General features: G+C 42.6%; 1 protein-coding gene across 2 annotated transcripts in view; it reads right to left on the bottom strand.

Moving 5' to 3' along the window:
* Positions 1 to 23,213, bottom strand: part of TMEFF2 (transmembrane protein with EGF like and two follistatin like domains 2) — a 134,802-nt gene that overhangs the window by 101,248 nt on the left and 10,341 nt on the right. For both annotated transcript variants that reach the window (XM_075093908.1, XM_075093907.1), the window contains exon 4: positions 22,704 to 22,730. In XM_075093908.1, the coding sequence (XP_074950009.1) occupies positions 22,704 to 22,730 (27 nt within the window). The remainder of the gene's footprint in view (positions 1 to 22,703; positions 22,731 to 23,213) is intronic.

The following is a 23,213-nucleotide window of genomic DNA, read 5'->3' as shown; positions in this document are numbered from 1 at the left end:
GGAAGGCCCCATGTTGGAGAAGTTTTTGGAGGACTGTCTCCCGTGGGAGGGACCCCACGCTGGAGCAGGGAAGAGTGTGAGGAGTCCCCTCCCTGTGGAGGAAGGAGCAGCAGAGACAGTGTGTGATGAACTGACTGCAACCCCCATTCCCCATCCCCCGAGTGGCACGGGGGACGGAGGTAGAGAAAATCAGGATTGAAGCTGAGCCTGTGAAGAAGGGAGAGGTGGGGGGAAGGTGCTTTAAGATATCATTTTATTTCTCATTACCCTACTCTGATTTGATTGGTAATAAATTAAACTAATTTCCCCAAGTTGAGTCTATCTGCCCATAACGGTAATCAGTGAGCGCTCTCTCCCTGTCCGTATCTCAACCCACAAGCCCTTTGTTATATTTTCTCTCCCCTGTCCAGCTGAGGAGGGGAGTGACAGGGCAGCTTTGGTGGGCACCTGGCATCCAGCCAGGGTCGACCTACCAGTTTTAAAAACAGAGAGGCATTTTCTTTGGCACAGCACAACATGACTTTAAGGAGCCAATTACTCTGAAATCTCAAGTTTTTCTGGCAAAACATATCCCTTCACAATGGCTCGGGCTAGGCACCCACAAACTACTTACCACACTCTGGGACTAATCACCATATTAATAAGGCACCCCTGGCCCAGGCCAGCAGTGTAGATAGTACCATGATTTTTGGCATGAATTCCCACTCAACTCACACTCTGCTTTTGGGAGCGATTATTTCATAGCCAAGGGTGCCCCTGACCAAATACACTTCTTGGGTTAGGCTCTTCCTCTGCTTACATATGACAACACAGTTCCATCTACTTATAATTAGCAATAAAAAAGGGACAGTGCCTTGCACTGTCATGATTTTACAGCTTCAGAAGTCATCTAGGTTTCTCTGCTCATATTCTGAGATGAAATCAAATGTCATGTAAGGAAGAAATCAAACAAAAAGGGGCAATGACCTATGGGCATAGCTGACCCTAGACAAATGGAATAAATTTGCTGGAAATACCGGGTTCTCATTCAAGACCTTTCATTCTTAAAATAAAATTACATGGCAGGTTGGCAGCAGTCCTGGCACTACTCTGACTCACACTAGTCACAATTTCACATTTAATACATGCCGTAAAAACAGCACATTTGATTCACATGAGCATGTCATGTCACATAAATGTAACACTGTTGCAAGTTACACCTTCTACCAGGTATATGAATGCGATGCCTTCCTTTCCATTCACTCCAGCTCTCATAGTTCCTTGCAAACAGAGATACAGCAACATTTAAGCAGGCTGAGCAAACTGAAGACTCATTTTTTTAAATAGGTGTAGTCAAATTAGCTATTAGGAAGTATAAAGCACAAAAAATTTTCTGGAAAAAAGAGAGCTGAACCAGGTGCTATATTTAAAAAAAAACAACTCATAAATGATGCACTTTTTATGCAACTTATGCCTCCATACCTATGAATCTAGCCTTTCTGTTTAGCTAACCCCTTACACAAAATGCATCTCTAGGGCTTTCAAAAGCATCTCCTCTTCCACTGCCATTGCTAATACATACACCTCTGGCCTCATCCATCTCTTGCTCTCCATTTTCCACAATAGTTTAGGGCTCGTGGGTGCAACACTTGCTCCAATTAAAAAGCAAATTCTTCTGTAGGGAAGAGAGAAGCGGGACTGACAACCATGATGCCTGCAGACTACTCTAACTGTGCAGCCTAGCATCAGACGCAGGTTCATCTATCCTTTTGAGCTCTGCTGCTGTCCCTCTGGAGAAAGTGGGCAGCTGTCCTCAGTCCCTTCCCCAAGAAGCTTTTGGCCCACGCGCAGCCCTGTGCTGAGCCTGTCACTGCAACAGTCAGCAAAGGACAAAGCTACAGACACATAAGCTGTTTTCTGCTGGGTGGTATACCGAAACCACACGGCGAGGGGCCAGGAAAACAGCAAGGCCAGCAAAATGCAGGGCAGGACCTCGGCAGCCCACGGTGAGATGAGCCGAGATTGCTGTGCCTGACAAAACAGCTGGATCAATATGTAAAGGAGAAAGAGGGTAGAGAAAGAGTAATTAGAAAGAAATGTTACTTTCCTCAGTTTCTCTTCAAGTTCCATGGCCAATTGTGGCATAAATGATGCAGAGCCCATATATTTAGCATCTTTGTTCAAGCAATTGTGTGGCCCCATTCATTTTGCTTACAGTGTGTATATTGCTTGAAAATACAGCCTCTGACTTGATGCTCAGACATTAGGCAGACATTAAGTATGTTAATATTGCAGTTGTAATTACATGTTTTTTCTTCTAATTTTGGAAGTATAATTCTTTGGAATAATTACATAGAGGGTAACTAAGTTCTGGGAAATGTTTGAGTCACCAAGAATCACATCTGCACTCCAGCAGAAAGGCTTGTTGAAATCTTGAACGTTTTTATCTTTGCTCATTATGAGAGCTGAGAAAAGCAAAAAGTTGGTTTATGCCTTTTAGGAGAAACACACCGAGTCTATTTGGAAGATGCTATAGGGATTTCCTCTAATGGAAATAGTATAGCTGCTATGACAAGTTTCTGACTTAAAATTTGCTAAGATTTTCCTCGTCACAATTAGAACAGTATTTTATGTTTATCCAATACCTCCATGCTTAAAGAGCACACAGCCAAACTACAAACAACTGCATCTCTCAAATCTTACAAGCTTCCCACACAGAACTCCTGCCTAGAGCCAGGGACAAAACACAGGAGGACATGCAGTCCATGGCGGGCAGACAACTACAGTTTGTAGTACAGTCTCAGTGTAACAGGACACTAAAACGCTTCCAAAAGAACCAAAGAAGAAAATTGCATACAACTGAAACTGCTGTTTAAATGTCAGGCTTGCTGAATTCCAACTCTGAAGCTGCTTATTTCAGAGCAGCCAAGGACCTCTGAAGGAACAAACAAATGAAAAACAAACGTAACTTTTCAGTGTGCAAAAACGTGACTTTAAAACCTGAAGGTCTAACATTTTAACGAATTCATCAGCAGCTGAAATAAGTTCAAGTGGAGCTGCTGTACCTTATTCTCCTCCTTCCTTGCCCAGTTGTAATGCAGATTTATTTCAACAGCCCAGGGTCTCTTGGTAGTGTTTGTGTTCTACCCGCAGGTCTGGAGTCCTCTATTCATTCCCATTATTTAAATAATAATACATATGTATAATCCTCCTTCCTCATGTAACTGTTCTACTTGAAGAACCAATTAATTCCATTTGTTACTTCCTGGTGTATTATTTCCTCTCTGCAAGCTGGAATCCCTTTAGGATCCCTGTCTGCCCTTGACTACTGATGATTTCCTTGGCTTTTCAATCATCAGAGCCTCTTCCCATGGATTTCAGAGCATTATTGTGATTGCCAATTTCAATAATGCAGGTTTTCGTAGTCTGTCCATACTGCAGGCCTCAAAAAAAACCCACCCCAAAACACAAACAATCCTGTTTTCCATGGCTTTAAAAATTAACAATTTTTTTTTAAATATAAGTACCCCAATCTGATGTATTGTATGTCCATACACTATGTGCTACACATCCAAACACTGATACTCACACAGATCTTCTCTCCTTCTGTTACTGGACTAAGCAATAGCCACAAAGTGCCTCAATCTTTACCCTTAAATTTAAAGAAAGAGAACTTCCAGAAAAACAAAGCAGGAAAAGGATCAGCCATTTAAATGTCTTTAAGCAGAGGGCACTGAGCCCTAGTCTTTGAATCCAGATCCAGCTGAGGAACTGCACAAGCCATTGTATCTGATGAGGCTAACTCACATTTTTTTTCAAGACATTATGGATGAAAAACATCTAGCATATTTTCAGGAATTCAGTTGTGGTGTAAACGCTTGATCAAATGGTCTGTAAGCACTTGAATAAATACTTAGAGGCACACAATTCAGAAACAGCCAGTAGAGAGAGGTGATTGTCCCGCTCTACTCAACCCTGGTGCAGCCTCACCTCGAGTACCATGTGCAGTTTTGGGTGCCACAGTACATTAAGGATTTAAAGCTACTAGAGGACATCCAGAGAGGCCACAAAGCTGGTGAAGGGTTTAGAGGAGAAACCATATGAGGAGCAGCTAAAGTCACTTGGTTTGTTCAGCCTAGAGAAGAGAAGACTGGGGGGAGACCTCATCGCAGTCTGCAGCTTCCCCACAAGGGGAGGAGGAGGGGCAGGCGCTGATCTCTTCTCTCAGGTGACCAGTGACAGGACTCAAGGGAATGGCAGGAAGATGGTCCAGGGGAGGTTTAGGTGGGGTATTAGGAAAAGGTTCTTCCCCAGAAGGTGGTGGAGCACTGGAACAGGCTCCCCAGGGAGGCAGTCATGGCACCAAGCCTGACAACATTCAAGAAGCACTTGGACAACGCCCTCATAGATATGGTGTGAATTTTGGGGCTGTCCTGTGTAGGGACAGGAGTTGGACTTGATGATCGTTGTGTGTCCCTTCCAACTCAGGTCATTCTGTGATTCTATGATTCTATGAACAAAGACATTTCCTGAAGCCTGAGACTTCAGGAATCCAAGTTTCAGATTGCTTGTACTGCCTTACGCACTCTTACGTGACTTGGGAAAGCATTAAATGCCTACATACCCCTGTGGCTGGGGGTTTTAGGCAGAGCTCTCTGGTGTCAGGAAGAGCTACCACAACCTGATTCACTCTTAGAACTGCAGCCTGGGAAGCGTCACTGGCCCTAATAGCCTGCACCCAAACCGTTGTAGCATGGAGTGAATGAAGCCTATTAAGAATCTTCCCTACTCTTCTGCTTAGGTGAGCAGCACAGTAACACCTTTTGTTTCAGCAAGGGCTTCTACTAATGTTTTTGATACCTGAATAAACACCATAAATGCAAACAGAAACACTTTCTCTTAATACTCTGCCCTGTATTGCTACCACCACTTGAAGTGGTGCTCTGGAGCTGAGAACAGGAGAGAGGTCAATAGGAAGTTTCTTCTCTTCCTTCTGTTCATTCGTCATCACTGGCCAAAGGAGACCAAGCTCCGCAGGATGTGTCTCCTGTCCTGCTGCCTGAGCAATGCTGTGGTGCCCGCAGAGGTTTTTTTTAAAACCGTTCATTATGGCGGTACAAAATTAGGTGTAGATCTGAGATTCCAGTTACATCTGTCTGTAAATGAACAGTGCATCTGCTGTCAGAGCTGCACAGACACTGAAAGGCTGATATTTGTGAAGTTATTCAGGACCAGCTGAGATTCAGCTCTGCTCCAGTTTTGTCCAAATAATGATTTCCAAATTAAACCCACCATAAGGCTGCTGATCAGACCAAAAGAGAGCTCATGGGCGTGCTGTATCTATGAGCTTTCAACTGCTGCCTTAGTTTCTTCCTTTTAGCTACTGATCAACACAAGTGTATGAGTTCATCTGTTTTGAAGCAAGCATTATTAAAAAATATGGCAAACTGCAGCCAATTGTGTCAGGTTATGGGAACGTACCACAGTCAATCACCTAACTATTAGTAACAGTACTCCTTATAAATAAAACTAATAATGTCCCATTAGCATAGAAAAATTATGTACAAAAAGCACAGGGAGGAAATGGGCAAGTTGAAATGCTGGGAAAGAAAATGTTCTCAAGCACAGAAGTGCTCCCCTAAAATGACACGTATCTTCTACAAGGGAGTGAAGCTGGAAGGAGCAGACAAAGGCAAACAAAATAAGGACCAGCAGAGAGAAGGGTCCTCTGCAGCCTGAGGGGTCTTGTGTTCAGCTTTCAGAATCCCAGGAAAAGAGGACATCCAGGGAAATAGGTTTCATTCCAGCAAGAGGATCACTGTTAAGCTCATTACAATATCACCAGACCCCAGCATTTAGGAGCATTCAAAGCTGATTCCCACATGCAAACACTTTTTTTAATATGAGACCATTCACATTCCCACTCCCATCTTGATGCACAAGCCAAGCATTCATTGGTAGGTTTTAGCAAGTGATTTCCCACTAGGGTAGCTCAAGGATGAAGCTTTCACCTTCTTTGGAAACAACTGCTCCTGGCTATCACCAGTGACATGATCTGGAAATACACTGACCCCAGCCTGATTCATGATGAATATGTACATAGGAACATAAAAATTGTGGGTATGCATTTATGCACAATAATGCACACAAAATATGTATTAGGCTCCCTTGTAATGCTCATACCTACAAAAGGTTAAATAGCCCTAGGTGACAGAGAGCTATTTAAATGGACCTTTTTATAATGGCAAACAATAATGCATTCTGGTTACCTTCTGACATGGCTTATTTCCAGTCAGCATTAAGGAGAATTACTACCTGATTTTAATAAATCTTGGTTCAATTTCATGTAGGCTTATTGTCTTCTAATTATCAACACAACAATTTGATCTGCATCCAGATTAAGGCACTGCCCTGACTTCTAACACCAGAGCAATGCCTGTGATGGTGTGCTGATTTCTCAAGCAGTAAGCAGTTTGCTGTTGTCTCACATCCCCAAGGCACAAATAAGCAGATGCTGCATTAAAGGTTGTTTTACAAAACTGCTTCAGTTGTGATATACATTTTTAATATAATATACTGAGTGCATTACAGTGAAAACTGCCAGGGCCAGTAAACTCATACAAATTCATTAGCAAAACCAGCTTCTCAATTAAGCCCAGCTGAAGACTAGGTCTAGTTGCAAAGAATTGTCCAGAAGCAGCTGAAATGAGTGAAAAGGTTGATCGTGTTTGCCACACACGAGCACAGCTTAGTTTACCATTTCAGTTTTTGGAGCATCAGTTGGGATTGTTTCTCATCAAGGACAAGCTTTACTGACCTTTCTCTTCTTTTCATCACAAGGATACTGTAGTTGGCTCGAAAGCTTGAATTTTTTACAGTATTACTATTCTGAGCAAAAAAGCAGAGGAGCAGCTTTTCATACGCAGAATGGGTTCTACATAGGAGACACTAGTAGCCAAATGTTTTGGAGCGCTCACTGATACGCTTTCATTCATGGGCAGGTTTAAAAGATCAGAAATTATATCTTGTGTTTTCAAAAGACGGGCCAATGGAAAAAGCAACATTTTCACTCTCTTTGGCTTATTTGCATTTCTTACCCACACTCTTCTCCCTCAACTGACATTGTCAGCTGTAGGATGACAACTGAAGAGCACCTCTGGAGTACTCTGTAGCTAATCCTCCACAATGCCTGTAAACTCTACAGTGAATTGGCAATTACAACAGGAGCTCTTAAAAAGCACAGATTTCGCCCTTCCCTCAACAGAGGGGAATCTTTGTTGCACACTTTGAAGAAACCCAAGCTGGCAGAGGATTATTATTCTAAACGTATTTGTTTAAAGACAATGCAATACAAGATATACCAAAAATTAATCTGGCCAGCAGCAGACTAAGGTTTACACAAAGCATCTGCTGGCTGCCTCTGGTAAAACATTACATTTGTCTCGACGGTGTTTATGGCATAACTGGCTGCTACTGCTAAGAGCAGCATTCCAGCAGCCTTGTGCGACAGCTTACCTTAAAGGAAGAGAAGTTCTGTAACGCACCCTTCTCCACTACATTTTCAGGAGTGCTGGCTTTTATGAAGGCCTCTGGCACTAAATCTTTCCAGACAATAACAATGCAACCATAGCAAGGGGGAAGAGCTTTCCCCTCTCATTACTTGTTCTTTCTTCTGTGCTTCAGTGTATTCCTTCACTGCCTCTCTTGCATGTATGCAACATGCACCCCTGAGAAGCATTCCCAAAGGCTGCTCACTGGGCCAGGGTGGTCTGCAATGTCTTCTCCCTCTCTTTGTTACATACATACATGACCATGAGAGCGTGCTTTTGTCTCCATGAGATCACAGAATCACAGAATAGTAGGGGTTGGAAAGGACCTCTGGAGATCAGCTTGTCCAACCCCCCTGCTTGAGCAGGCACACCTAGAGCAGGGGGCACAGGGACGAGTCCAGGTGGGTTTTGAGTGTCTCCAGGGAAGGAGACTCTACAACCTCCCTGGGCAGCCTGTGCCACTGCTCTGGCACCCTCACAGGAAAGAAGTTTTTTCTCATATTGAGGTGGAACTTCCTGTGTTTCAACTTGTGCCCATTGCCCCTTGTCCTGTCATTGGGCACTACTGAAAAGAGCCTAGTCCCATCATCCTGACACCCACCCTTTGGATATTTATAGGCATCTATGAAATCTCCCCATAGTCTTCTCTTCTCCAGGCTGAACAAACCGAGGTGTCTCAGCCTTTCCTCATAAGGGAGATGCTCCAGCTCCCTGATGGCACCTTATTCACAATTGGTTCACAAGGGTTGCCGGAACTTCCAGCATGTTTATAAGCTCAGCTGAGACATCAACCTGAACCAGTCAAACCCCTTATGAATAACACTAAAAGTGACACCAAGTCCTAAAGAACACGAAGTATTTTCATTGCCTGCCCCACTCTGAGACACTGCCATTTGACAAATGACATGACTAAATGACTGTCCATTAATTTAAGACTGGAATTTGCAGGGATTTACGCAGTGACATTTGTATCATACACGCTAGCGCTTACACCCACTGTACAAGTATCTGGGCACTAATTTAACCTGACCTTAGCAAATTGTGCGATCTGACAGCTCCCTATGCTGTTCACCTGCTGTCAGATCAGAATCTGCTGAGGATCTTATGTTCCCTCTACATCCCTTTAAATTAATAGCATATCATCAGTTAGTTCTACAGTGCCATTAAACACAGAAACAGCAGAGAAGACTTTCTGAGGTCCTGATCCTGAAGTCATGGCACTTTTATGGGAAGGGAAAAAATGCTGACTGTATGCCTCATCACCATGTATATCCTAAGATAGACAGGGGTGCATATTCCTAATTACAGATTGCACAACTAATCTCTTCTAGAAAGAAAAGACTTCTGGAAAGTCTTATGAAATAGGATGAAAAGATTGTGCCACCATTTTTCCCAGCCCTAGCAGCTGTTCAGTTCCTTAGTTAAGACATAGCAAAATCTCTCCTTCCTATGAATTAAGTTGAAAAGGAATGAAGCAGGAAGACCTAAAGGTGAAGACAGGAAAATATGCTGAAGTAGCCTGGTGAATTTCCAGGCTACTGTTTGTAGAGGCTTCTTCCCATTTGTTTATCAACGTTGAACCTTCTTGTGCACTATGTTTTTAATTGTCTTTAAAGAACTACAGTGCTCTAGAAAATTACTTCAGTTATTCTTTCCAACACATAGATTACTGATAGATTTTCTCAGCATTACTTCCAAATTAAGGGTACTTTGTCTGCCCTGGCACTGGCTTGAGATTGTAACAAAACATAGATTATTCTCAATCTAGTTGACCTCTGTAAAACAGGCTTAGCTTAACACAACTGCCTGACTTCCCAGTGAAATCAAGATGATCTCTTTTAACCAACAAATGTTGTAGCACAGGAGTTGAGATGAAAGGAGGTACTTAAACCTCAGGTAGAGAGTAGATGGACAAAAAGAAAACAGAAAAATCCTGTTGAAGACTGCCCAGCACTAGCTCGTGCCTGTTGAAACTGCTGTTTTCACATAGTAGAACGACTGTCTTAAAACCTTTCACTTCATATGTACTACTGTCAATTTTAAAATGGCTCATGGTATTGTTTTCAAATAAAAAAGAATCCAAGAAATTCCTCCTGAACAATATAAAGAAAATTTCAGCCCAAAAGCGCCTGGCATCCAGCTAAAGACATCCAGAAAAGAGTACCTTATAGCAGAGGAGCTAAAGCACACTGTGGCTTTCCAACCCGCATCCGTAAGTAACACTAACGGGTTCAGATACAGATTTAGTCTACCTGTTAGAAGAGTTCCTCTTCATGTAAAGTGCTCTCTTTTTGGAAAAAAGATAAAAACAAAAAACCCCCAAAGCCAAACCATTATTGCTGCTGCCTGTAGATAATGCTTAGGCATTTGCCACCGTCACCTTTAGGAGAATGCTGAAGTGTTTGAGATCGAGGGCGTCAGACTTGATCCACCCCACAGGATGCAGCCTGATAGAGTATATCATACGAATGGTAAATGAAAAATCAAAGGAAAATACCCAAGTGCATTTTTCGAGGACCCATAGCACAGGCAAGATGCGAGCTCCCCCTGCTGACGGAAGGGAACCCTGCCTGGCCCAGCCACCACTGCCACAGCAAGGGGACAGTCACCGCCACCAGGGCAGGAGGGGAGAAACCCCAGGATGAAGCCTGAAAGAGCTCTGACAGCAAGGATGGAGCCAAGCTGGACACGGCCCTGGCACCTGGGACCTCACGGTTTGACCTTGTAACTCACCGAGTGCCCTCAGCTCCTTCCAGGAGATATACAGGGCCAGTAAACAGCTACGGACAGTACCTGAGGGAGCAGGGTCAGAAGGGGTTGTGATGACAAAGGTGTCTGGGCATGGCTTCAGCTAGCCTTTTCACTGCTGTTGTCTAAGTAGAAGTTCCCAGCCATATTCACGCACATGGATGGCTCAGTCAGGCCATCTTTGCCATGAGCTGTGCTGTCACCACGTTGCCTGCTGAGCCTCTCCAGCACTGCCTGCACAGGCTTCACAGGACAGTCCTCCCACTGGCTTTTAAAGGTGTCCTCCTGCTGCTTCTGTAGCACCTAACTGAATGGCATGACCGTGCCCCTGAAGTCCCGAGCCACCAGATGCAGTCCTGTCCCACTGAACTGAGCTTTCATTTCCAGCACAGATACTCAGGTGCATCAGGTCATAGGAAGAGAGATGGGACATCAAGGAGAGGGGCCACATCCCCTTGCACAAATGGGGCAGAGAGACCTGCCTTTACTTCATGATCCCCTGGTGCTACAGGGCCGTGTGGCGATCTAAGAGGGGACAACACTGCCGTGCCAGCATGGGATACACATGCCATGCCATAGGGAGCTGGGGGCAGGAGCCAGGCGACAGCCCCTTATACTCACCGTGGGAGAGCTCATAGTTTGGCAAATACTCAAATCCCGTAAGTCTCAGGGATTGTTACACAAGGGCAGGTGAGTGCTCTGCACGTGCTAGCAAAAGCCTTCAGAAAGCCAAGGAAGAAAGAAAAGACTAACAAAAACTTTTAAAAATATTTGAGAAAACATGTGCCAAAATCTCCTTAGACATGTATCCATGACTAAGCATGAGAACTAAATTGGTGCTGCTGCAGAGAGGGTGCTACTTGCTGGTCACAGTCTAAAAGCACTGATGCAGCAATAAGCACGGCTTAATTGGTGAGAAGCTTACATATTAATAGCAGAATTTTCAGCCAGAAAGATGTGAAAGCCTGTAGGCTTTGGAGCAGTAAAATAGAATTGGGGCCGTATGGTGGCAGAACAAAGTCTGCTGAAGACTGTTGTATTTTCTGCCTTTGATAGGGACTTTCCGGAGCTGTCAGCTGAGCTGCAGAATTAGAAACCTGACATTGCAGCAGTCAGTTTTTAGATTTCAAGCTGTTCAAATGACTTGTCTCCAGGGAGGAATATCTAGTGCGCAGGAATCAATAGCGAAACAGGTAAAGATGCCAGTGTACAGGGGCAGCCACCCCAACACCATGCCGCAGCCAGCCAGGCAAAACTCCTGAAAAGGAGTCGTGGGAGGGGATGATGGAAAAATTTGCTCCCTCTCTGAATCAGTACAAGAGAGATGTTATAGACTATTCACTACATTTGTGAGATTGCAGCATGATTATATTTGATTCAATGTTACAGATTGATCTTCCATATGCCCTCAGTTCACGCTATGCCAGTGTTCCAAGCCACTTGCTGAAGAGATTATAAAAGAGCCCATTTTATCATATCTTCACCTCTGAATGCATTACAAGTGACATCGCTTAATTTTAGCCAATCTGAACAGCTAATTAGATGTAAACAGATTGAAAAATTGTACACACAGAACAACTCATTTTTCAAAAGGCCACTAATCTAAACAAACCTGAGTCCATCAATTTACTTCAACGTTTGTCTAAATGAATTACAGCATAGCCTTGTCCTGCACTGGCCTTGTGATTCATATAACTGGCTCCCTCGTCTTTTGATGAAAATCTCAGGCACTGTACAAAAGAGTAAGTTATTTGTTTATCAAGGCTCTATTATAACAAAGATGAAGATGGCTCGCTCTGAGTCTAGTGGACAATGTATATGAGCCAAAGCAATTACAGCCTACTCTCCTCTCTCACTTCCCAAACCCATCACATACACTAATACCTCAAAGCTAGGGAGAGTCTTTGTAATAACAGAAAAAAATCAAATTATATTTAATCATGATGAATATGGGTTCCAACTTCAGAGCTCTTTGGGTGCAGTCCTCCCCTCTGCTCTTGCCCCCTTATGCCAGAAGAAATGTGAAGGAAAAGGATCCTGGACAGATCCTTCAGAGAGAGGTGGTGATCCTCATCCTCCTCCTCAGGACTCCCTCCAAGCACCAGCTGGGGTTAGACCAGTAATTACACTGGGAATCAGAGCAGCACTGCAGGACAGAGAAGCCCAAAGGGACCTTGTCATGACTTGGATAAGATCAGGAGCTGCTGAAGTTGTCTGCTGCCAGACAACATAAAGAAGTCTTAGAATGAAATGCAGCGTAGTGTGGCCTATTTTTAAATACAGAGCAATTAGTAGAGAATTATGCATGAGATTTTTCCACTTGCTACTAAAGCCCACATCTCTTCCATTACTTGCATATGTAAGTGTACACAATGAGATGGGAGAGGGCAGAGAAAAAAAACACTTGTGTGGATTTTGAAATGAACAAACATAGTCACAAAATCAGTCCCTTTCCAGACTGCTTAACACAGAAATCTTGCTGAACAAAATAGGCTAAACTGAGCCTATTTCATGCTAAACTAATTTAGGGTACCTAGAATCAAGGGTCCACTGAACATCTGTTGTGACTTCCCACACAACAGAGCCCCAGACCTTCAAATTCATCCATGTTTGAGCAGAGCAATCTGAACATCCAAGTGTCAAAACCTCAAGTGACAAGAAACCTACATAACTTTTAATCACTTACTTCTATATGCTATTGCATTCATTTACAAACACGCATCTAAACTTTACTCCAAGTTTGTCTAGCTTTAACTGCCAGCCTGGCATCTCATTAGATCTTTGCCTGTCAGCATAAAGAGCCCTGCTGCTCATTTGTGCTCCCCACACTGGTACTTACTGATTGTGACCTATGGACCCCTTTCCTTCCCCTTAACAAAGCTAAGGGCACCAGAGCTTTCACAGCAAAGCTTGCTTGCCAGCCACTGCCCTTGGCTGTGCGCAGCTTTCGCCCGATTCTTGGTACCTCTGGAGCTGCAGGCACCACCTCCGCTAACGGATGAGGTAATCTGACATCCTTACCACTGCTCAAGTGTCTGCTTCTTAAATATACCAGGATAACAGCAGCCCGTTGGCCTGTTGTGTTCGCAGAGGACTCTCACAACAAGCCCACTAACTACAAGGCTCCAGCTTTCTTTGTAGTATCGCTGCTTCCAGGAGGGTTTCTCCGCCTCAGTCCTCTGGTTTCCCACTTTGTTCTATGGTTGTGGCTTTACGTTTGGCCACATCAGAAAGCCTGCTCTTGCACCAGTGTACCTACTAAATCAGATTGGGTTGCGTCAGTGAACTGTTAATTTCTTACTTCCCCAGTCATATCTGCCGAGAACTGGATCACTGAGTAAAGTATGCGCCCACCTAGGTCACTGCTAAATCAAACAAATAAACAAATAGCATGAGGCTGATCCCTGTGCTGCTCATCTAATAATGATAAATCCACTTATAATTACATTGTGAAAGGCAGTTTTTATTCCGCTAATTGTGTACCACGTTAATTTTGCATGATTCTTGTTCCTTAATCATAGTGTCATGTAGTGGCATGCCAAATACTTCACTGACATCCACGTACACTACATCAATATTGTTGTCTTTATCAAGCAAACTCATAGCTTCATAAATAACATTTCAATTAGTTGACAAAATCTATTACATCAGCCCATATTGCTCAGCATTAGTTCTCATTTATTTCTTTATTAAGCAGGTCTGGGCCTGCATGTCCTGCTTTACCTCAATCAATGTCAGATTGACAGGCATATAAATATCTGGATTTTCCACACACACCCCCCTTTTTTAATACCCACACACCTACATTCTCTCAGGCCTTTAGAACTTTCCCATGTTTTCAGGCTTATTGAAAACCAGCACTGAAGTCCCTTAACTAGCTTGCTTTAAAGTCCTGCCTGCAAGATATTTGGAGCTGCTGAGGTAAAAAGGGTCCTGCTTCAGCAGCTACTTTTTTAATGGGTTTAAATACGCACCATCATTACCTAACTCCCATGCAGCTGGGACAAATGAGATCAAGAAGTCCAAGGCATTAAAAAATCATGTGAGATACCATGGAAGAGTTCTGACCTCTTCTTCCACAAATCATGATATTTTCAATTTGGAGTTCTCCTTTCTGTTGAGCATTCGGGCTTCTATTCAAGTATTCCCCTGAGCAACAAGGACAAACATGGTTTTACGTGTTTGTTTTAAATGAAAAACTAAGCATCTTCTATAACACTATTTAAAAACTGGGCTGAAAGACTTGTGGCAACATCTTAAGAACTGGTAGTGCTGTACCAGAAAATTTTAACATGTCTGAATCTGAATATGAATTGGTCTGGATTCTTGGGCTTGTACCACACTGATTAAACTTGTCCCATATGTGCATTTACATAAACTAGGCAGCAGTCACCGGTTTGCTAAGTGTCTGGGAATCAGTCATGGCCTTCCTGAAGGTAAACTCCAACTGACTTCAAAGACAGCAGGCAAAATTTCTGGTTTTATTTCCCAGCCTCTGGAAGGAAAGAAAGCCTCTTAGACAGAAGGGAATTCAAATATCTAATGCAAAATATATTAAATTTGCCAGAGACAGCTGAGGTCTGAAGTATAAGAGTTTAAGAAAAGCAAGTACATGAACCTTGAGAGAGACTTGGCAGTTTTCATCCCATTTGTTCTTTTTAAGATCTCACAGGAGCATCTAACAAAATCCTATGTCACGCCAAAAACAGTTCAAAGCAAGCGCATAGCGCATCAGCTTCTTCAATCACTAAACCACAGAATATGATCACACCAAGACTGCCTCAGGTCCCACTTGTGCAAGACATCCACATTCAGAAAAAACCTTCAAAGTCAACGGCATTTATGCAATAAAAATTAAGCATGTGCTTGAACACATACTCTTACCCCATGAACTAAGGTGTTCGTAGTAAGCGTGAGAGCACCATGTGAAAGCTTAAGAAGCATTTTTCTTCCCTATGGAAGCACTCCCTGCATAGGAAAGCAAAACTGTGGTGTGCTGGTTTTGGCTGCGATAGAGTTAATTTTCTTCACCGCAGCTAGCATGGGGCTATGTTTTGGATTTGTGCAGCATTGATAACACAGGGATGTTTTAGTTACTGCTGAGCAGGGCTTACAGAGAGTTAAGGCCTTTTCTGCCTCTCACCCCACCCCACCCACGAGTAGGCTGCACAAGAAATTGGGAGGGGACACAGCTGGGACAGCCGACCCCAACTCACCAGAGTGATATTCCATACCACATATGTCATGCTCAGCATATAAAGGCTGGGCAAAGGTTAGCTGAGGGAGTCTGTGGCTCAGGGACTTTCTGGGCATCAGTCAGTTTGTAGTGAGCCATTGTTTTAATTTGCATCACTTATCTTTCTTGGGTTTTATTTCTCACTTTTATTTTCCTTTTCACTACAATTTTATACTTTTTATTATTACTATTATTATATTTCAGTTACTAAACTGTTTTTATCTCAACACCTGAGTCTTCTCACTTCTACCCTTCCAGCTCTCTTCCCCTCATCCTGCTGAGGTGGGGGGGAGCGAGCAAGCAGCTGCATGGTGCTTAGTTGCTAGCTGGGGTTAAACCATGTCAGTGGGCTAGATGCGCCTCTCACTGTCATCGCGGCTAATCTCCAGTGTCTCCACAGTTGTCACAGGGAAAATTAATCCAGGTTTACAGAGGGGTAGCAGACAAATCTAGCCCACTACATCTTTCTCTTGCTGTGTTTACAATAGCAGACCAATAAATGAGTATTTTTGATCGGATGTCCCCCTTTTTAATCTGTGTGCTAGAGTATCATAGGATTTGTTTGCTGGTTTGATGACTTTGTTATTTGTGGACTTACAGATTGCACACGATTAGACAGCATATTTTGGACTTTTAAACTAAAACCAGAGCATCCTCAGTGTTTTTTGATGTAGGTGAGCATCTTCCATTCACAGTCTCCCTGTGTAGCTCTGAACTACTTAAGTGCTAAAAACCATAAAAGACTGGATAATTTACGAAACAGGCTATGAATGGACGTCATTCCTACTTCTTGCCTACAAAAGCCTGTGGTTCTTTATAGTATCTTCTATTAATTTTCTTGGGTTTTGCATGAATAGCTGAAAATGGGCCACAAATCATTCACTATGGGTCAACTCCTTTGCAAGGTATTTCTCAGTGTTGATAGTCTGCTCGAGGGGACCTGTGTGTTCACACCAAGAACACACCAAGGACTTTGGCCCATTAATAACAAAGCAAGCACAGGGATAAGACACATCACTTCTCATGGGATTTTTGCATTCTAACTTCAGAAGCAGCAGAAGGAGCAAGCAGAACATAGGCAGAACGCAGGCAACTAAATCCAAAGTCAGTACCTCCCAGACTGGTATTTTATATATAACCCTGGAGAGCTTCAAGTCCACATGAGCTGTGGGGATTTGCTGGAACATCTCAGTCAGGCAGCATTGATTAGCTCCGTACTTAGCTCAAATGAGAGCCTGAGAGGAATCCAAAAGCTGGTACTCCTGTCATTCCCATACTCTCCGACAACTTCCAAAACTGCTAATGCTTCCTACCCAGCTCAAAGTGCCTGTGGCGGGGGCCTAAAAGTTTAGCACTTGTGAATACTCAAGTGCTTCTCATCTAATCAACAAAAACATAGGAACTTCATCCTTTCCTAATTTTTAAAGGCCACTAAGATACATTAAGTGCCTTTCCTGACCTAACTCTTATATAGGTCAGATGCACACCAGCCCTGAACTAGAAGTCATATAATCATGTTAGGACTGTGAAGAGCCTGAGCTAATAAACCCAGCCTTTCAAAAAGCTTATTGGTTTGGGCTTGGTGCCATGCTGAGGTTAACAAGGTAAAAACCTGTTTATCAAAGGAGATGTATATTTGACCATCCACAGTCAGGTCAATCATTTAAGATTTAAACATTCCCTCCCAGTCATTTACCCAGTCAGTGCATGTTGCTTATACTTGATTCTGTACCTTCTGATGCTGCTTTAAGTTATACTTCCCAAATGAAATCAGAGTAGAAGCAGCTTTTCTATTGCCTTATTGAGGTTGATGATAGCACATGGGGTCAACAGATATTCTAAACTTACATGAGACAAGCCTGTATCACCTGTTACACCCAGACGAAGAAAGGACAGGATCTGTAGCTCAAAATATGAAATCCCTTTCTTTCAGAATTCAGAAATATTTCAGAATACTCCCAAGCACCTTCCCATATATTGAGAATGTGTGTGTGTGTGTGTGTTTATCAGCACTGCATTTATACACTGCTTCATTCAAACCAGTACACACTCCAGGTTTTACGGTGTATTTTGGCTCAGGTGTTATTGCTAGGAGAGTGTTTACAGCAATATTCACTGTGTTCTGCATAGCCCTGCCCATCAATCAACCTTGTAATAAAGCAGAAAGGGAAATCGGTGGAAAAGCAGCAGAGCTGCTGAATTCAAAGTTAGTCATACAAAACCAGCATGGAGACAAGTACAAATGCAATTGGGTCAAAGTAGCTGTTTTCCTGTTGATTAAAGAAAAAAAGATGCATATGCTGCATTACAGTTTGCCTTAAAAATAATATAGGCTTCAAAGTGTTAATTTTTTCCTCCTTGTTTTCTCTGGGTTAGTGTTTCAAGATGACTGCTGTTCCATACAGATTTATATGTATGTGTTTACTCACACATCTCTAAGCCAAAAGGAAAAGCATAGCAGAATTCCGAATCTATCATTAAATCTACATGTTGGCACCTACAAAGAGCTGCAGGACTTCAGCTTTTCTGGATAAGACTGAAGGGATAAACCGAAAGAACAAATAAACAAATAAAAACACCATTCTCATCCTTAAAATACACACAGAAGACGACAGACAGAGAAGAAAAAAATATGGCTTGCAAGGTTGTTGATTTTCAGAATGCCTAACAGTGGCAAATTAGGAATAACTTCAAGAACAGTACAATCGCTGATTCTTTCTCGATTACATATGGGTCTGCTGACAAACAACGTGGTTCAAAAGACACAGCAGTGGTTTGGCTCCAAAGCAGCGTGCATTATTCCCAATTCAGCCGCTGAACTGTGATGCAACTTCCAGCCTTCACCCAACTTGGATATCCAGACTCTGCCTCACAGATTTTATTCTCTCCCTCATGGTGAAGTGGTGCTTCACAGTATCAGTGTATACCACACTGGAGTCCTAACCTTATAATTAGCGCCTCTATATGCTACTGTAAAATAAATGGTGACTATTGATATCGATGAATTATGACTTGTTTTTTCATTCTGCTTTGGTCTAGATCATAAAGAATTAACATAAAAATCAAACTAGGATAAGATCCGTGTACCCAGGGGCCCCATGCAATTCCCACTGAAGTAGTAGGACTTGAAGGGAAATTGAATGAGGCGCTGAGACTAATTCAATGTAGGTGCTTATGCACTGCTGTGCAGGGGATCACAGAAACACCTAGTGCGATAGCCACCCACAGTAAATCCACTGGACTGTGAATGCAAGCCAACCAACAGAGCTATGAATACAGATAATGCAGGGAGGGGAAAGAAGTATTCAATGCAAAAAAGGAACCAAGGAGAGATGTTCTTAGCACATTAAGAGCTATAATGAAATACTGCATCTTGAGTTTGTCGCTGTTTGAAGGAAGCTAGGAAACGAGTAAGAATTCATTATGAAGCTGCTCAAGACCAAAACATGAATCATTGGGTTCTAAAAAAACCCAGTTGTCTAGAGAACAGTGTAGATGAAAATGAATGGAATCTCTTTAAATTACTCTCTGTATAAACTCTTTCACGTTCATTCTTTCTGCCATTGATTAGTATCTTTCTGGGATATGGGTTTTTAAATAATTCCACACCATACCCTCAGCTTCTGCAATCAAAACACAGAAACAGCTCTTGGTTTTGCATTTTTAGTCTTCATTTACAGGGAAAAAGGTCTTCTGAAGTAAGAACCTTCAACACCTACTGTTCTTACCCATTTACTGTGTATCGCCAAAGTGCATGCTGAAGGCTCAATAATCAAATGAGATTAACATTCCCCCATCACTTTACAAATAAGGGGACTTTCATATGCTATTGCTGCACAAAGAAGGATTAAATCACCTCCAAAAAGCCCTCAAGATTATTGAGGTGCTAAGAAGCTGGGACCTCTCTGATCCCAGTATCCCTGACAGTAAAGCAGAAATCCCCAAATCCTAAATAATAAATTGAGAAGACTTCTCTGCAAACCCAGGTAGGAATGCACAGAAAGGAAACGTGGCAGGCAAAACATAGCCTCTGGCTATACTATTCCTGCTCTATCTACTTACCTGAGAAAACGAAGCCTGTGTGACCACACCGTGTTTTTGTATACATCTGTCCACTGCACCAACCCCTTTCCAGCAATTTCTGAAGTATCAACCAGTCAGCAGTGTTAGGTTTATGGTTGGACTCGATCTCAAAGGTCTTTTTCAACCTGATTCTATGAGTCTATAATTTCACTTGACAAGAGCTCCATTGAGAAGCCGTACCGAGAGCTGAACTGCTATCAGTCATGGGGGAAACCACCTCTGAGCAAGAAAACTTGCTATGTTCCAAGAACCAGAAAAACAGGATGTCCTCTAATAGTCTACAGTTTGAGTGAATACCCTATTAGATGTGTACCTTATCAGACCGAAGAAATCCGACCATGAGATACAACTCTTGAAAAGCTGGTTCCCTCATCTCGCATCTTGTGGAGCGATAGACAAAAATACTAAGGGAACCCATGGGAATAATATGGAGGGGCTCCAGTAAGAAGTTACATCCTTTTCTACCTACATGTGCTGAGAGGCAGAGACTCCTGCGGCTATGGACAGTCCTCAGCAATTCAGACTGAAGGATCAGTCCTTATTAATGCCTTCAAGTAGAAGTCCATCCATGCTCTCTTTTTAACAAGAGACTCCTAATCCATACCCAGGAGGCATTGCTCAGCCTGCCCGTGCCCACGGCAGTCCCTCAGGGCTCCCAGCCTGGGTCTCCCTGGCTGCAAGGAACCTCCCAAAGACAGACCGCAACAGTCGCACAGACCTGAACCTTGCCAGAAAGTCTGCCAGCACGAAGTCTGCCAACACAACATATATAGATGCAACACAGAGCAAACAGCAATGCCAAAGTGTTGCGCTAGCCCGTGTTCTGCTGGCACTCTGCTGGCAAGAAATGGGGCAAATCGCCAAGAGAATGGCTGTTCCTAAGGGCTCCCAGCGTCCAAGATATCTCAGGTACCTCACTGCAGACATACCCAACACCTCTGACACCTACAGCATCCAGGACAGCACCATTCTGCTGATTTAGGCAGATGATTGGCCTGCTGGGAGGATCCCTGCGGCTGTAGTTTTGCATAAAAAAGACACTGCATTGGCTAGCAGTTTGCTAACCAAGACTGCTTGAAGAAGCATAAGAAAGGAAAACTTTCATAAAAACAGGACACACACAAGACTGACTAAGAACTCAAGCTTCCCGTAGAAAAACATCCCACTCATGATTGTTCAAGTGGATTTTACAAGACTTAGTGTGATGACATACAAAATTTATTACAGCTTTTACAACAAGACCGTGTCTAGTAAAGAGTGATGTAGTGACAACATTTACTTAGCTGGATTTAGCTTCTTAGGGCACATAAATATACTTTTGTACTTTAAGAACAGCCGTAGTTGCCTACTAAATCTTGAATAATACAAGGCAGCTTTGTAGACCTTTAAACACATGCACCAACTTGGTTCTGTCTCCTTCACAAATCTGCTTCCTTACTTCTGCCCAGCCAGTCCCCAAGGCCCTGTTCTGCTCGTCTTTTGTCAACCTCAGCTTTTGAAATGAAACTCTTTGGAAATCATGCTTTTAAATTCCTATGGTTTTTCAGTATGGAATTCATTACTTCTAGAAAGTGGCCAAGTTTGTTTCCCCACCTCCCCCAGTTATAAAATAAACTGGAAATCTTATCTGTTTTCCTTGGTTCATGTGTGATGAATTTTCAAGACTTTGTAGATTTGAAAACTGATTTATTGACCATATGTGTGAAAACGCTATCATAAATAAGGTAAATTGTAGATTTCTGTTAAGCATCAAATAAGGAATTTCTTTGGTCTAACAAAAAGACAATTTAAAAAAGACATTAGAGTAAGATACGAATAGCTGGACAAAAGTTTTGAAAACAAATAGCAATATTTTAGGTTGTGTTTTTTTGGGAGCCTGATCTGAAGCACCTTAAAGTGTTCTGATTTCCAGAGAACAGCCTGAGTCCAGTATCAGAAAGTTAGGTCCCTTGCAAGTGCCTCATGCTCATGTTGTTGGCCACTTCATAGGCAAAAATAATACTTTACCTACACATTGTGCTTTCTAATATACTGGTTATCAAAACTACATGAGGATTAGATGTTATTTTGCCAAATAACAGTCCTGTGTTTGAAAAACCTAAATCCAGCCAGGACCAGCCATAAAACTGGGTAAGAGCCCAGACTTGCTGTCAGTGTATTATGCACAAAGCTGGCTCAGCTCCTGGTAGCTATCCCAGCCGGACGAGTCCAGCAGCATCCCAGCCTGATGCTGACCTTGCCCTTCCCCTGCCATGCGGCCCCTAGAGTTTACTTAGGGGGCTTGGGCAGAAACGAGGGTGACTCTTAAGCACAACCTTGCACAGCCACCCAAACTAGCCTTGGCCCTCCCAGCCCCCAAAGAAGGCTGTCCCACCAGGCCCACCATGCAAGTAGTTGCCAGAAATCATGCTCCCTGCCCTGAGGCTGGGCACTACCCAGACCCAACACATACTTCCAGGAAGAATCAATCACAAATCTTAGGACCAGTGTTAAACAAGCAAACCCACAAATCACTGCACCTAAGAAATAAAATAAAACAAAACAAAACAAAACAAATCAACCCCCAACTTAAATGCAAGTTTACCCACACTTTACAGTGTGCCCTGTCCGCAGCAAAGCGTTTGGACTATTTCCATGTTCATTTTTGCTGGTGCTGTTCTTATAAAATAACATTGTTCTTTCCCTGTGACATTTCTTCATATCTTTGAAAGGATGCTCTCCGTTACCACAAAATATTTGGCTTAAATCCTCCAGTGAGGAGGAACCAAGGGTTTGGCTTGTGTTTTAAAAACAAAATTCTGAACATAAAACAAATGAGTGTAGCTGTAACAGTAGATGGAGATAGAGCTCCTAGCACAACCTATGAATAATTCCAAGTTGTGTTAGAAATAACACAGCTTTCAGAATTTCCCTAGAAAACAGCATGTCATTATTAGGTTCCAGCTTGACTAAAATGCAAAATGTCACTTTTTTTCAGAGAAAAAGCTACACAAAAGACAATATGTATCATAACACCTAAACTGCAAAGCATATCCACTTACAATCTGAAATTGTGAAAGACAATGTGTGTACACATAAGCACAGGGATATTAAAAGACGGCTCTTACCTCCGTCCCCAGATCCTGAGCCGGCATCTGAGAAAAGAACAGAAAGAAATTTATATTCATGTGCTACAGTACGTCCTGTAAGTGTGCAAAGCAAGACTGTTAAGTGTATTACAGCATACCTTATGTTTGATGTCATCCCTGGGTAAATTATAGAGATCTAATCTGAATGTAGTTCACTCAAGCCATCTTTCTCATGTCTCAACTCTTCTTCTTTAAAGTCTCTATATCAGACTAAAATAACGTAAGCCCTGGAGTGCTGTAACGTCCTCATAAGCCTCTGCCTCGTTTTGTTGTACTGAGACTGATAAAGCTTTGTTCCCAACAGTTGTGCAAAGTTACTTCACTTGTCCACTGCTAAACCCTCACCATCAAAGAGAATTTTTTAAACGCATTTGTTTGAGGCCAGACCAATTGTAAATTCATGTCATTTTCTTTAGAAAACAGTGGCATCGCATCAGATCATAACTAGTTTGATTAAACCATTGAAATTATTATTATTCAAAGTCTTTA

This window comes from Phalacrocorax aristotelis, chromosome 5, assembly GCF_949628215.1.
Source record: "Phalacrocorax aristotelis chromosome 5, bGulAri2.1, whole genome shotgun sequence".
Taxonomy (NCBI): Eukaryota; Metazoa; Chordata; class Aves; order Suliformes; family Phalacrocoracidae; genus Phalacrocorax; species Phalacrocorax aristotelis.
This window is presented reverse-complemented; position numbering and strand designations above follow the sequence as displayed.